The sequence below is a fragment of the Sebastes umbrosus genome, assembly GCF_015220745.1.
Source record: "Sebastes umbrosus isolate fSebUmb1 chromosome 24 unlocalized genomic scaffold, fSebUmb1.pri SUPER_24_unloc_2, whole genome shotgun sequence".
Classification (NCBI taxonomy): Eukaryota; Metazoa; Chordata; class Actinopteri; order Perciformes; family Sebastidae; genus Sebastes; species Sebastes umbrosus.
The window spans coordinates 27,501-41,144 of record NW_023618438.1 but is presented as its reverse complement, the minus strand read 5'-3'; the positions used below and the strand labels follow the sequence as shown (position 1 = coordinate 41,144).

General features: G+C 36.8%; 2 protein-coding genes across 2 annotated transcripts; both read left to right on the top strand.

Moving 5' to 3' along the window:
• The first annotated feature begins 753 nt into the window (after positions 1-753).
• On the top strand, positions 754-4,556 carry LOC119484151 (butyrophilin subfamily 1 member A1-like). The gene is made up of 4 exons (XM_037762697.1): positions 754-910; positions 2,708-2,751; positions 2,967-3,293; positions 4,434-4,556. The coding sequence occupies exons 1-4, from the start codon at positions 894-896 to the stop codon at positions 4,526-4,528; spliced, it is 483 nt and encodes a 160-aa protein (XP_037618625.1). The 5' UTR covers positions 754-893; the 3' UTR covers positions 4,529-4,556.
• A 2,801-nt stretch (positions 4,557-7,357) lies between these two features.
• On the top strand, positions 7,358-13,469 carry LOC119484158. The gene is made up of 4 exons (XM_037762711.1): positions 7,358-8,316; positions 8,920-9,045; positions 9,144-9,250; positions 10,914-13,469. The coding sequence occupies exons 1-4, from the start codon at positions 7,953-7,955 to the stop codon at positions 11,016-11,018; spliced, it is 702 nt and encodes a 233-aa protein (XP_037618639.1). The 5' UTR covers positions 7,358-7,952; the 3' UTR covers positions 11,019-13,469.
• The last annotated feature ends 175 nt before the right edge of the window (positions 13,470-13,644 follow it).

Genomic DNA, 13,644 nt, shown 5'->3' with positions numbered 1-13,644 from the left:
GGAGCTTTTATTATTATTTCAAAATGACAGTATCCATAGTAACGGCAGAAAACATCAACATCATTTACATACACTGCGAAAACATAAATTAAATTACATGAATGAATAAATATGTCATTAAATCCTGCAAAAATAATATTTAAAATAAATAAACAAATAAATGTCATTACATATAGCAAAAATATTATTAAAAATAAATAAATAAACATGTCATTAAATATAGCAAAAATAATATTAAAAATACATGAATAAATATATAAATTTGTCATTAAATATAGTAAAAATAATGTTAAAATAAATAAATAAATGACTTGATAAATAAATAAATATGTCATTAAATGTAGCAAAAATAATATTAAAAATAAATAAATGCAAAAATAAATAAATACATAAATGAATACATACATTTAAAAAGAAATGTACAAGTAACAAACATCTCTGATCCATTGTGAGTTTTTATTTATTTTTTTATTTCAAAATGACAGTATCCATAGTAACGGCAGAAAACATTAAAATCATTTACATACAGAAGAAGCATAGTGAAAACATAAACAAAGAGCGGTGACCAACATAAAAGGACAACAGAAATGAAATAAAACCAACATAAAATAAAATAAATAAATAAATAAATAAATAAATAAATAAATAAATAATAAAAAAAGACCACGCAAGAGAATGACAGTAATTTCACATGACAATATCTGATCCATTGTGATGTTTAGCTACGTGACGTCAGAGCTGGTGGAGACGGATGTGACGTCGCGGTGACGCATACGTCAACGTGGTAACCAGAGTAACCAGTTAGTAACTAGTAGTTGTGTATAAAGTGGTTTAAATATTAATATAAAGTGGTTTAATCTAGTTTGGGATCAGAGGACGACATCTGGACCAGAATGACCAGTTCACCCAGGTTGGTGACCGGAAGTAGAGTAAAGAATCAGAGTGGAACAGATAGAAACACAGAGAACTAAGCTAACTATGCTAACTATGCTAAGCTAAGCTAACTATGCTAACTATGCTAAGCTAAGCTAACTAGGGGAAGTGAAAGTGTTTTTGTTTAAGGTCACTTTAGGTCACTCTAGGTCACTTTTTAAGTAGCCGAATTCAGCCCAGCGTCATGTTATATAACTAGGTGACGTTTAAAGGGCTGTTTTATTATTTTATAGTTTTCATAACTTAACGGTCCTTAAATGTGTAATTTATTGGCTGGACTCTGGTTGAGCTGCTTCAGTCTAAATGTTATAATGTAACACATATATACATATATATATATATATATATAAATGACTAACTGTAACCTCACTGCTATCTGTCACTCCTAGTCATAATGGTAATTAATATATCCACAGTAACATTTAAGATATATACATCTGTGACAGTACGAGTCAAAACTACATTTAAGTTATCTTTAAATCCTTAAATGTGTCATTTATTGGCTGGACCCTGGTGGGTTCGGTCTAAATGTTATAATGTAACACACAGGAGTATATATACACACATATATATATGTATATATACTCCTGTGTGTATGTGTATATATATATGTGTGTATATATATATTTATATATATACACACATATATATTTATGTATATGTATATATATATATATATATATGTATATATATATATATATATATGTATATATATATATATATATATATATATATATATATATATATATATATATATATGTATGTATGTGTATATATATATCTGACTCCTAGTCATAATGGTAATTAATAAATCCACAGTAACATTCAAGATATATACATCTGTGACAGTACTAGTCAAAACAACATTTAAGATCTATCTCAGATTAAAGTATTAGTGTGTGTTTTAATGTTTAATAGACGGACTGGATATGTATTTCAGATATGTGTAATTTAAAGTATCAACCTGGAAGGTTTTCATGTAAATAAATGAGTGTTAATCACCGTGTAAGGAGGTGATTGATTACAGTATTTATATATTTATATATCTGTAGTATTACTAACTGGTGTCTGTGGTGACATTCCTGCAGTTGTTTACACACATAAATAATGAAACTAGAAGCTGGTGTATGAACAGAAAGATAAGATAATTTAACTCTAATAGTAGTTATAAATCAACCTTCATATAGATCATCTCAGACATCCACAGACTTCTTCCATTAATGTCTGTTTGACTTTCACTTTCACATACCTATACATTACATTATTAATATACTCGCACATTATGCATATCTGGAGTTTACTCACTCAGTCAGTCAGATTTATAGATTTAAATAAATCACAATAAGCAGCATAAACCGGCATTTATTTATTTATTTCTGCAGGATTTTCTCTTTACATTTCACCCTTCATTTATTTCTCCAAACTTATATATTTCTGTATTTTTTCTTTTTACTTTTCTGCCTCATTATGTAAATGAAGCAGAATGAGAAATAAATAAAAAATAAGTGCAAAAATAAATACATAAATACATTTAAAAATTGAATGTAGCAAAAATAAACAAATAAATAAATGACCCAGTAAATAAATATGTAATTAAATGTAGCAAAACTAATATTAAAAATAAATGAATAAATAAATGAGTGGATAAATGAATATGTAATTAAATGTCTCTGTGAACTTCAGGTGACAGATTAAAGTGAAATGTAGTGACTTAAAGTTAAAGTGTTTCACAGTTTCAGCTGATTTAACGTGAACTTGTGTTGTTTGTCCACAGTTTGATTCTCTTCGTTGTGTTCCTGTTTCACAAACTGGACACTGGTGAGTCATTTATATATGAATAAATATGAATATACATGTTTTATTAGAGCAGATAAAAACACTATAAATATATCTGCTGTTCTGGAGGACGTTTAAATCCATTTTAATAAATATATAAATATAATATTTAATAACAATAACTTTATTAATTTAATGTTGAATGTATTAATCATGAGGGTAAACCCACGTACGGTAACGCTGGCGTGCTCTCTCAGTGAGCTGCCAGATGAAAGTCCAGGCGTCCGTCGGACACGCCGTCCTGCTGCCGTGCATCTACAGCAAGCCCGACCGTCTACAGGACAGCGTCCCCGTCTTCTGGAGGGACCGAAACGACAACATCGTGCTGAACATCCGAGACAAGGCCCCCGACCTCTCGACCCAGAGCGCCGAGTTCAAAGGTCGAGTGGTTTGGAAGGAGGAGCAGTACAGTAGGGGCAACTTCTCCATCGTGATGAAGGACGTCCAGAAGGCCGACAGCGGCCCGTACGAGTGTCACATCCCCTCGCTGAGCTTCGAGCACCGCGTCACGCTCAATGTCTCAGGTCTGTCTCACACTCACCACGACACGACTCTCCTGTCTGACTGTTTAACTGATCTATATACTGTATACTGTAGATGGAGGACGCAGCCTGGCAACATAGAATATACATCAATAAATAAATAAATAAATATGTCATTCAATTTAACAAAAATAATATGAAAAATATATAAATAAATGACTCGATAAATAAATAAATGTGTTATTAAATATAGTAAAAAATTAAATAAAAGATAAATATGTCATTAAATCTTGCAAAAATAATATGAAAAATCAATAAATAAATGACTCGATAAATAAATACATATTTCATTAAATTTACCAAAAATGATATTAAAAATAAATAAATGACTCAATAAATAAATAAATGTGTTATTAAATATAGTAAAAAAAAATATGTCATTAAATCTTGCAAAAATAATATTAAAAATACATGAATAAATAAATAAATATATTATTAAGTATAGCAAAAATATTATAAATAAATATGTCATTAAATCTTGCAAAATAATATTAAAATAAATGAATAAATAAACAAATAGATGTCATTACATATAGCAAAAATAATATTAAAAATACATGAATAAATATATAAATTTGTCATTAAATCTAGTAAAAATAATGTTAAAATAAATAAATAAATGACTTGATAAATAAATAAATATGTCATTAAATGTAGCAAAATAATATTAAAAATAAATAAATGCAAAAATAAATAAATACATAAAACAAAATATAAAAATAAATACATAAATGAATACATACATTTAAAAAGAAATGTAGAATAAATAAAAATAAGTGCAAAACAAATAAATCTAAAAATAAATACATAAATAAATAAAAGGGAAAATTAAACAAGAGTAAATAAATAAGGGAATTAATAGAAAGATAAAGAAGCAAATTAAAACATTTAATCAATTAATTAAAGGCTACTTTTATTTTTATATTATTTTTGGTATATTTAATGACATTTATTCATTTAGTTCCTTCCTCCATAGAAATGATTATTACATTTAAGTATATATATATATAATGCAGTGTGGTGTGACGCTGCCCCCTGCTGCTCATGTTCTGTTAATGATATATATAATATACAGTGTATATATATATAGATTATAGTGTATGGTGGTTGTTTGTGTTGCAGATCGAGTTGAATCATCGAGAGGAATCACCGCGGTAACACCGACCTCCTTCCTCATGGTTCTGCTTCCTCCTCTTCTCTCTCTGATATACATGTAGCTGCTGGTTTAAAACAATACACCATGAAGACTTCTGTTATTATCATCTCATGAATAACTCAACGTTAAAGGGATAGTTCAGGTACATCTCGACTCTCCCTTTAACTTTAACGTTAAACTCCAGTTCTAACAGCGGAGTTCTGATAGCGGTTAACAGTCGTCGTCTTCTTCTTCTTCTTTTTCTTCTTCTTCTTTTTCTTCTTCTTCTTCTTCTTCTTCTTCTTCTTCTTCGCTGCCTTTGTTGTGGTCAAAAAAAGACACCTGCTGTATTTAATGAGGACCATTAACACTAAACAACGTCAGTTTTATGAAGGACAGAACCTGCCAAAATAAATAATAAATAAATCAATGACTCGATAAATTAATAAATAAATAAATAATCATTAAATGTAGTAAAATAATATTCAAAATCAATGTAGTCATTAATTAATTGACAAAATGTGACATAAATTGATATTTTTGTTTTAATTTGCTTCTTTATTTATTTATCTTTGTATTAATTCCCTTTTTATTTAATTTTCCCTTGTATTTGTTATTATTTACTATTTATTATTATTAATTATTTTTTATTTATTCATTTATTTATTCATTTATTTTTTGCATTTATTTTGTATTTATTTATGTATAGCTAGCTAGCATATATTCATCTGAGTCAAGATTAAAAAAAAGCATAAATACGTAAATATGTACATCAATTTAAGAATACATATAAAATGAAGAAAAAAAATGCAAAAATAAATGCAAAAAAATAAATAAATAAATGTAAAAATAAATGAATACATGAAAAATAAATAAATAAATGCTAACTAATTTAATACATAAAAATAAATGCAAAAGTACATTAATAAATGTAAAAAATAAATAAGAAATTGCAAAAACAAATAAATAAAAAAATGCAAAAAGAAATAAATACATTAAAAAAATTATAGAATAAAAGGTGAAATCTAATAGAAGAGTAAATCAATAAGGGAATTAAAAAACAAAGTTAAATAAACAAAGAAGCAAATTAAAATAGAAATATCCTTTTCTTTATTTTTAATATTATGTTTGCTTTATTTAATGACATATTTATTTATTTATTTATTTATCGAGTCATTTATTTAATTATTCATTTATTTTTGATTTTGGCAGGTTCCAATAATTAACATTAATTTAAAGCTGAAGTTTATCTTGCTGCTGCTTTCATACGACAGACCAGTTATTGAGTTCTGATGTTTTATTACTATAAAGCGAGGTACATGTTTAGTGATATTGTGACTTACAGTCAGATGAAGGTCCCTTTTATATATCTTTTATATTTATTTATGTATTTATGAATATGTAAAACACTAAACGAAGGACACTTTGAAGTTTTAAAACTGACACAGAAGTTTTTTTACCAAAACGTGAAAAAAAAGGACATAAAACATTTAAATTAAAATAAATAATGAAAACTACATGAGTATAAATATACACATAATACACATAAATATCTTTATTTCAGTCAAATAAAAACAATTTATAAATCCCTGACCTGAGCAGGAAAAAGCCTCCGTAGTAAAAAAATAAGTTAATTAACAGAAAATATAGTTTTTGATAATTCTAATAATCAATAACTGTAGAAGAAACGTATCTTAACATGGCAGCTGTTCATATCATTACCAGTTTAATATTTAGTGTTTCTTTTTGAAGTCTTTTTATTGGATAAATGAACATGAACAGATTATATTAATAATCATAGCGTGTTCTTCTGGAGCAGATCTGAAGCTCCTCTGTTCTTATTTTATATCAAGTTAATATTCAGATTAATTTACCAGATTAAAGTCGTAAATTTACCAGAAAAAAACGTCCTTATTCTCCGATGTTATAAGGTAATACATTTACGAGAAAGAACAGTATTTCAGTTTTTCTCCTAAATTTATGATTTTATAATCTCGGAGAATATTCTAGTTTTTTTCTGGTAAATTTGTGAGTTTTGTGGTAAACTTTAGATTTTTTTCTTCTGGTCAATGTCGGACTTTAATCTTGTAAAATCTGATCCCCCCCCCTTCTGGCTCTATTAGTTATTTACTTATGTTCTACTATAACCCCGGTGCACGACGGCGTGCATGCCGTCGTGCACGACAGCGTGCATGTATTCTGCACTAACACTATTCATCAGTTCTTTATGATATGTAACAGCTCAAAGACGTTCTAACGGCTCATAGCTGTGTCTCTGTTCTGCTCTAACACTATTCATCAGTTCTTTATGATATGTAACAGCTCAAAGACGTTCTAACGGCTCATAGCTGCGTCTCTGTTCTGCTCTAACACTATTCATCAGTTCTTTATGATATGTAACAGCTCAAAGACGTTCTAACGGCTCATAGCTGCGTCTCTGTTCTGCTCTAACACTATAAGCCTATAGGTGATGCTAATGGCTAACAGCTAACAGCTAAGTCTCTTTAAGAAGTTCAGCTCAGTTGCATCTTGGGAAATGTAGGAAAAGTCTCAGGACTGTTGTGGTTGAAGTACTACATGAAGCACTGTTCTGTATATTCATGTTGCAGTACTGTGTTTACTTCATTCATACGTGTCGGTTCTATTTCTGTTTACTGTTCTAGTAGTACTTTAAGAGGACTCTTTGAAGTCGTGGGATGCCAAACAGCTTTTTGAGTATTTATTAATGAACCATCTTTATTTATTAATTCATCTCAAGAAGGAAAGTATGATGATAATAAATGATATTATATTATATATATATATATATATATATATAAATATATTATATTATATTATGTAATAATAATAATAATAATAATAAGAGAGTTTGAGTTTGTTTTATTCTGAAATAAAAAGATAAAATGTGATAATAAAATTGTTTGCTTGTTTTTTTCTCTTTATAATCTCAGAGGTTTATTCAAGTTTTTATCTCGTAAATTTGTGATTTCTTCTCCCCGTAAATTAACGACTTTAATCTCGGAACATTTTGATTTTTTTCTCATAATTATTTTTTTATTTTTTCCCGTTAATTTACGACTTTAATCTCAGAAATTCTAAATATTTCCTCTCAAATGTGTGACTTTATAATCTCAGAACATTCCAGTTTGTATTGTAAATGTAAGACTTTGTAATGTCAGAGTTGTTTTCTTGTGAATGAGTGAGTTCATAACGTATTTATATTTTAGTATTCCAGGTTGATTGACCTCCCAGAGTCCCTTTAGATCCGTGGTCTGTGAACCCGACAGCGCTGCCACAGCTTCCTGTTGCAGAGGGCAGGCGGCGGCGGTGGATCCAGTTCACGTCCGGCCGTCAGACGTGTGATGAAACTTTCTTGGTATTTGTGGTTTCAGGTCTGAAAACAACTTCTTCACTCTGTGACAGAGGAAGTGAAGAACACTCTTCTCTTCTCTCTCTCTCCGTGAAGACAGAAGCACTTTCAGACGGGTCTCTTCTGGTCTCTGATCATGGATCCTCTTTGGTTGATCCTCTCGCTGGTTCTGGTGTCGTGTGCCGAGGCCGAGATCCCGACCAATGTCACGGTGGCAACGGGTCAAACCGCCACCTTGACCTGCTCGAATGTCACTAAAGACGTGTACTGGTACATTGAGATACGCAGCCAGGTCAAAGGGATCATCGCCAGAACCTTTTATCCAGGTCACAATGGTGTCAGGTACTGCGACACCTTTACCAACCAAACCAAATACATCGCCATGGGGAACCAGATGAATGTCACCAACGTCACAGCGGAGGATCACAGGCTCTACTTCTGTGGCAGCAAGATTAAAGGTGAAACCATCACCATTGTAGAAACGTTCCGCCTCCGTTCAGGTAAGAACCGGCTCTTTAACTGATGCTTTTATTTTGTTAATGCTGCGTGTATTATTTATTATTATCTTGGTTTAAAGGGAAAGCACAGTTTGGTTTCTAACCACATTCTAAATGTTGGAGAATAGTGAAAACGTGTAAAGACTGAAGGTCGTAGGTCTGCATGGTGGAGGCCGGTACGCTGGTTTTCATTCGTTCTGTGTTCAGGATTCTGAAGGCTGGAATACGTACTTCAACTATATAAGAACTAGAGCGCGTTAGCGTCAGTGCGTATTATGTATTCTAGAATGAATAGATATAAAGAACTGGCTGGTTAGAGAGCTCGTCTGTCAGGATGTTTAAGTGGAATATAAGTAAAATATCATGAATATATTAGTAAAATATCACAAAGATATTGACCGTTGCTCCGGTGTTTCTGATGAAGTTAGTCGCTAGTTTATAATCTACAAAGATCTAGATTAGATAGAAGATCTGGGTTGCGAGACCCTGAGAGGAAATGACCGGACACCTCTGACTTCTTCATTACTCAGGATGTTTGTAACTTCCCCAAACAGAAAAACACTTTACAGCTTTCTGTGTTCATCTTTCCTTCTTTTCTTTTTCCAGATGTTCCCATCACTCCATCCACCAACGACTCCAACCAGCAGCAGCACAGCTGCACCAGATGTCCGGGTCAGCTGGTCGTTTACGGCTCCTTCGCCCTGAACGGCGTCCTGGTCCTGGTGATTACAGGTGAGTCTGGTTTAACCTGAGTGGTGTGAAGGAGTGAAGGAGTGAAGGTGTGAAGGTGTGAAGGAGTGAAGGTGACTCACCTGGCGTTCTGTTTTCAGGGTTACTTTGTACTCTTCTGTGTTGGAAGAGGAAGAAGAACAACGACCAGGTGAATGAGCCCTCACCTCTCACCTACGAAGACCCACAGACCCTGGAGACGCCTCAGGTAAACATCTGGCACTACTGGGCTAATGATGGAACTACTAGTACTACTACTACTACTACTACTAGTACTAGTGTACTAGTGTACTACTACTACTACTACTACTACTACTACTACTAGTAGTATGTTACTACTGCTACTACTAGTTATCCCTACTGCTGCTATTAGTCCGTTCTACTGCTAATTCTACAACTAGTTATTACTACTGATACTAGTTTCTGCTACTTCTACTAGCAGGTACTGGTACTGCAAATGCTACTACTAATTGTTGTCACTACTACTGCTGCTACTGCTAACACTACTGCTAACACTACTGCTGTTACCGTTGCTAACACTACTGCTAACACTACTGCTGTTACCGTTGCTAACACTACTGCTAACACTACTGCTGTTACCGTTGCTAACACTACTGCTAACACTACTGCTGTTACCGTTGCTAACACTACTGCTAACACTACTGCTAACACTACTGCTGTTACCGTTGCTAACACTGCTGCTAACACTACTGCTGTTACCGTTGCTAACACTACTGCTAACACTACTGCTGTTACCGTTGCTAACACTACTGCTAACACTACTGCTGTTACCGTTGCTAACACTGCTGCTAACACTACTGCTAACACTACTGCTGTTACCATTGCTAACACTACTGCTAACACTACTGCTGTTACCGTTGCTAACACTACTGCTAACACTACTGCTGTTACCGTTGCTAACACTACTGCTAACACTACTGATAACACTGCTGCTAACACTACTGCTGTTACTGCTAACACTACTGCTGCTACTGCTAACACTACTGCTGCTACTGCTAACACTACTGCTGTTACCGTTGCTAACACTACTGCTAACACTACTGCTGCTACTGCTAACACTACTGCTGCTACTGCTAACACTACTGCTGCTACTGCTAACACTACTGCTGTTACCGTTGCTAACACTACTGCTAACACTACTGCTGTTACCATTGCTAACACTACTGCTAACACTGCTGCTAACACTACTGCCGTTACCGTTGCTAACACTACTGCTAACACTACTGCTGCTACTGCTAACACTACTGCCATTACCGTTGCTAACACTACTGCTAACACTGCTGCTAACACTGCTGCTAACACTACTGCTAACACTACTGCCAACACTACTGCCGTTACCGTTGCTAACACTACTGCTAACACTACTGCTAACACTACTGCCGTTACCGTTGCTAACACTGCTGCTAACACTGCTGCTAACACTGCTGCTAACACTACTGCTAACACGGCTGCTAACACGGCTGCTAACACTGCTGCTAACACTGCTGCTAACACTACTGCTAACACTGCTGCTAACACTGCTGCTAACACTGCTGCTAACACTACTGCTAACACTGCTGCTAACACTACTGCTAACACTACTGCTAACACTGCTGCTAACACTACTGCTAACACTGCTGCTAACACTGCTGCTAACACTGCTGCTAACACTACTGCTAACACTGCTGCTGTTACCGCTGCTAACACTACTGCTAACACTACTGCCGTTACCGTTGCTACCGCTGCAAGACATTATGTTGTGCTACTGCTAACAGTACTATCAGTACTATCAGTACTATCAGTACTGTCAGTACTATCAGTAGTATCAGTAGTAGTACTCGTGAACTCAGTTCTGCTGCCGTGTGTTTCAGTACGAGGAGATCCAGCTGAGATCCCCCCCGCCGGCTTCTCCTCCTCCAGAGTGTATTTACTACAAAGCCCAGCGGCCTCGACCCACCACGTCTCCACACCACTGATACCTGGAACCACTGATACCTGGACTCCTGGTGGTACCTAGACGCCTGGACGGTACCCGGACGCCTGGACTCCTGAACTCCTGGACGCCTGGACTCCTGGACTCCTGGACGCCTGGACTCCTGGACGGTACCCGGACGCCTGGACTCCTGGTGGTACCTGGACGCCTGAACTCCTGGACGCCTGGACTCCTGGACGCCTGGACTCCTGGTAGTACCTGGACGCCTGGACTCCTGGACGCCTGAACTCCTGGACGCCTGGACGGTACCCGGACGCCTGGACTCCTGGTGGTACCTGGACGCCTGGACTCCTGGACGCCTGGACTCCTGGACGCCTGGACGGTACCCGGACGCCTGGACTCCTGGTAGTACCTGGACGCCTGGACTCCTGGACGCCTGAACTCCTGGACGCCTGGACGGTACCCGGACGCCTGGACTCCTGGTGGTACCTAGACGCCTGGACTCCTGGACGCCTGAACTCCTGGACGCCTGGACGGTACCCGGACGCCTGGACTCCTGGTGGTACCTGGACGCCTGAACTCCTGGACGCCTGGACTCCTGGTGGTACCTGGACGCCTGAACTCCTGGACGCCTGAACTCCTGGACGCCTGGACTCCTGGACGCCTGGACTCCTGGTAGTACCTGGACGCCTGGACGCCTGAACGGTACCCCCGACGCCTGGACTCTTGGTAGTACCTGGACGCCTGGACGCCTGAACGGTACCCCCGACGCCTGGACTCCTGGTGGTACCTGGACGCCTGAACTCCTGGACGCCTGGACTCCTGGACGCCTGGACTCCTGGTAGTACCTGGACGCCTGGACTCCTGGTGGTACCTAGACGCCTGGACTCCTGGACGCCTGAACTCCTGGACGCCTGAACTCCTGGACGCCTGGACGGTACCCGGACGCCTGGACTCCTGGTGGTACCTGGACGCCTGAACTCCTGGACGCCTGGACTCCTGGACGCCTGGACTCCTGGTAGTACCTGGACGCCTGAACGGTACCCCCGACGCCTGGACGCCTGGACGCCTGAACGGTACCCCCGACGCCTGGACTCCTGGTGGTACCTGGACGCCTGAACGGTACCTGGACGCCTGGACGGTCCCCGGACTCTGGTCCTCTCTGCTGTAGTATTTATATTTGACCTCTGGTTGTTGTGAATCCGGTCCGGAGCGCCTTAAACCTGCTCAGGAACCGGTTCCGGGCGGTCGAGCTGGAGTTGATGATCATAATGTTATCGTACTGTTTTTTAATTTATTCAGATCTTTTTGGGTTGTGTATTTGTGTTTGTTCGTAGTTTGTTTGTCCGGCCCGGTGGAGTCGAGGTGTTGATGCTCAGACTGCGAACCCAGACGGGTGTCGAGGTGTGATTTGTGTAACGGCGGTGTGTCTGACATCAGCTCGGCCTCTTGTGGCGTTCACTTCCTGTCTTCTAGTCAGAGCTGCGACCGCAGTCGTATCCTCCCTGAGGCCGGGCGGTCGCTGCTGACATGAGCTGAAGGAGTTTCTATTGAACCTGCATGATGTCGTCTGTTTACAACGTTAATACAACGTCAATACAACGTCAATACAACACTCTGTTTTTGTCCGTCTCTTTAACTTTTAGATGACCTCAGATCTTCAGACTGGGATGAGTCAGTTACTGTAAACCACGTCCTGCTTCGTCAGCAGCTTTAAACCCTCGGACTGTATTTATGTTTTCATTATTCAGCAGTATTTAAATTAAACTTTTCAACTGTTTCCAAAGTGTTGAAACTTCAGGCTCGAATCATTAAAGTAAACATCTCTATCTTCCTCTAATGACAGACCGATATTAACTACTACAGTCGGTGGGTTGTTGGTTCATACACTGTGGTTAACTTAATAAAGTTCCTCTATTTATTGACCTAAATCTCAGTTCTGTAAATATTCTCTTATATTTTTGGTAGAAGAAATTCTTCAGAGGAAAATCCTCACCTGTCTTCAAAGAAAACAAATTTAAAACTTTTTCATTGTAACAATTGATCTTTTAAGAACATATTTACTGACAGTAGAGATTATTTCTAACATATAAAGGTCAAGATTTCTAAAGTTATCATGACTGAAATTAGGATTTACAGTATTTAAACCTTGTTTTTAATGATTCTGACGTCAGTATAGAAGGTAAAGTCGTCGGCGTATCGAGTGATGCAACTAAAACTGTGATATTGGAGATAAAACAGCCTTGAAGCTTTGGTAGAGGGAGTGATCTAGGTTGTTTTTTCCTGTTTTCACGGTGGGAGGAGACTGACTGCTCTGTGGTCAGACGTTGGTGGAGGGTAAACCAGCTCACTTCTTCTTTGGAAACTGCAAAAAGCTTTAATTATCACACCTTTCTGGAGGTTTATCTTCTGTAAGCTGCCAAGTAAAGAACGAGTTCCTGTAATGTGAACGTGTGAAGAGGAGTGTTTGTTTGATTAAATCTGTTCCTGAGGAGGTCGACGTCGGCTAATCACACTTTAATCTCATTAATATGTATTTATTATTCAATCATTCAGGGGTTTAAATGTTTGGTTAGTTACAGTTTGGGTGTTGTTGTGTCACACGCTGTGACTCAGCAGGTTTCATCCTCCTTATCCTCATCATCATCATCATCATCATCATGAGTTCA

Bases quoted from the DNA above. Each gene is read 5' to 3' on its own strand.
- LOC119484151 (XM_037762697.1), top strand. The intron at 2,752-2,966 runs GTGAGTCATTTA...GTGCTCTCTCAG, and splicing joins GTTTCACAAACTGGACACTG to TGAGCTGCCAGATGAAAGTC. The intron at 3,294-4,433 runs GTCTGTCTCACA...TTTGTGTTGCAG, and splicing joins CGTCACGCTCAATGTCTCAG to ATCGAGTTGAATCATCGAGA.
- LOC119484158 (XM_037762711.1), top strand. From the start codon at position 7,953: ATGGATCCTCTTTGGTTGATCCTCTCGCTGGTTCTGGTGTCGTGTGCC. The intron at 8,317-8,919 runs GTAAGAACCGGC...TTCTTTTTCCAG, and splicing joins AACGTTCCGCCTCCGTTCAG to ATGTTCCCATCACTCCATCC. The intron at 9,251-10,913 runs GTAAACATCTGG...CGTGTGTTTCAG, and splicing joins AGACCCTGGAGACGCCTCAG to TACGAGGAGATCCAGCTGAG.